Consider the following 1,706-nt stretch of genomic DNA (forward strand, 5'->3'; position numbering starts at 1 on the left):
TGTGTTCATTCAGATACAAGAGCATCAGTGAGATCAGACTCTCATGTCGGGATGTTTAGGAGACCCCAGTTCCAGTTCATCCCAGAGGTGTTGAGTCAGAGTCAGGGCTCGGTGCAGGACACTCGAGTCCTTCACTCCATCTTTCACCTCCACACCATGTCTTCATGGAGCTCAGGGGCTTTGTGTACAGGGACATTGTCATGCTGGACTAGGGTTGGAGTTCCAGTGAAGGGAAATTTAAAGCTACAGCACACAGACGTTCTGTACGACTGGGTGCTTCAGACTGGGTGTCATGTTCAGGGGGGCACATACTTTTGGCAATATAGTGTATTTCTTCAGCTGTAGATTTACTCATGTTAAAAGAAATCAGCATATATTTGATTGTAATGATGATAACGATGATGAGGAAGATAGTAATGATGATGATGATGAAGATGGTGGTGATGTGTGTAGGTTCTGATGGAGGACCATGAAATGGAGGAGCTGCAGAAGGAAGTACAGAAAGACTACGAGGAATATTTCACCCTGGAGAAAGTTCTGATAAATACCTTGGGCCTTGTGAAAGAAACCCAGGACACAGCTAACGACTGACACACACACACACACACACACACACACACACACACACACACACACACACACACACACACACACACACACACAGATTCTTTGTAATAAACAGTTCTCTGAGTTCTGGACTCTGATTGGTCCTCAGGTGCTGATGCTCTAACAGCAGCTCTGACTGTAGAGCAGGTTTATATTAATGGGGTTAAATTACTGCTATCAGATTACAGGACGACTCCAACATGTTTATTCCTCTTATAGCACAGAGATTTCTCAACATGATGATGATGATGATGATGATGATGATGATGATGATTATCATCATCATCATAACCCTGTTCTCTGGAAACAATAAAACACCACAGCAGTACAGAACAACATGGAGAGAGGAGAAGTGGAGCTGATATTACACCTGAACACACACACTCCTACAGGTGTGTAAATACGCACACGCGCACACACACACACACACACACACACACCTACTCAGAATGATCAAAGAGTGTTTGATGTTCTGAGGTGTGTGAGGAGTGGGAGCTTATTAAACACACACAGTAAGCTCTCTCTCCCTCTCCCTCTTCTACTGTGTGTCTTGCTCTCTCCCCCTCTCTGTACTCTCTCTGTCTTCTACTGTGTGTGTGTGTGTCTTTCCTTAAATTATTACAGTTTGTCTTATCTCTCTCTCTCTCTCTCTCTCTCTCTCTCTCTCTCTCTCTCTCTCTCTCTCTTTGTCCTCTTTCCCTGTTTTTCTCTTCCCCACACTCTCTGTTAGTGTGAAGCTCATATATTATATATAATTCTCCAGACCACTGAGGTGTGTGTGTGTGTGTGTGTGTGTGTGTGTGTGTGTGCTGTCTGTCATCACGCTCTGACAAGCGGCGGTTTTCAGATGAGCTGCCAAACATCTCTCAGAGTGAGAAAAAAGAGAGACGAGGATAGAGACATCAAACGGCCACATCATCTCTCTCTACTAATAAACCCTGATTAAACACTGCATCAGGGGCATGCACACACACACACACACACACACACACACACACACACACACACACACACACACACACACACACACACACACAGAGTGTGTGTTCACTACCAGTATCAATTTTCAAAGTAAAACTTTAAACAAGATTCCTCACTAA

The 1,706-nt window shown here is 44.2% G+C and overlaps 1 protein-coding gene across 5 annotated transcripts in view; it reads left to right on the forward strand.

Annotated features, from left to right (window-relative positions):
• dnai3 (dynein axonemal intermediate chain 3) overlaps positions 1 to 690 on the forward strand; it is an 18,728-nt gene extending 18,038 nt beyond the window's left edge. For all 5 annotated transcript variants that reach the window (XM_047807090.1, XM_047807089.1, XM_047807091.1 and 2 more), the window contains one exon: positions 454 to 690. In XM_047807090.1, the coding sequence (XP_047663046.1) occupies positions 454 to 591 (138 nt within the window). In that variant the 3' untranslated portion in view covers positions 592 to 690. The remainder of the gene's footprint in view (positions 1 to 453) is intronic.
• The last annotated feature ends 1,016 nt before the right edge of the window (positions 691 to 1,706 follow it).

Source organism: Tachysurus fulvidraco, chromosome 23, assembly GCF_022655615.1.
Source record: "Tachysurus fulvidraco isolate hzauxx_2018 chromosome 23, HZAU_PFXX_2.0, whole genome shotgun sequence".
Lineage (NCBI taxonomy): Eukaryota > Metazoa > Chordata > Actinopteri > Siluriformes > Bagridae > Tachysurus > Tachysurus fulvidraco.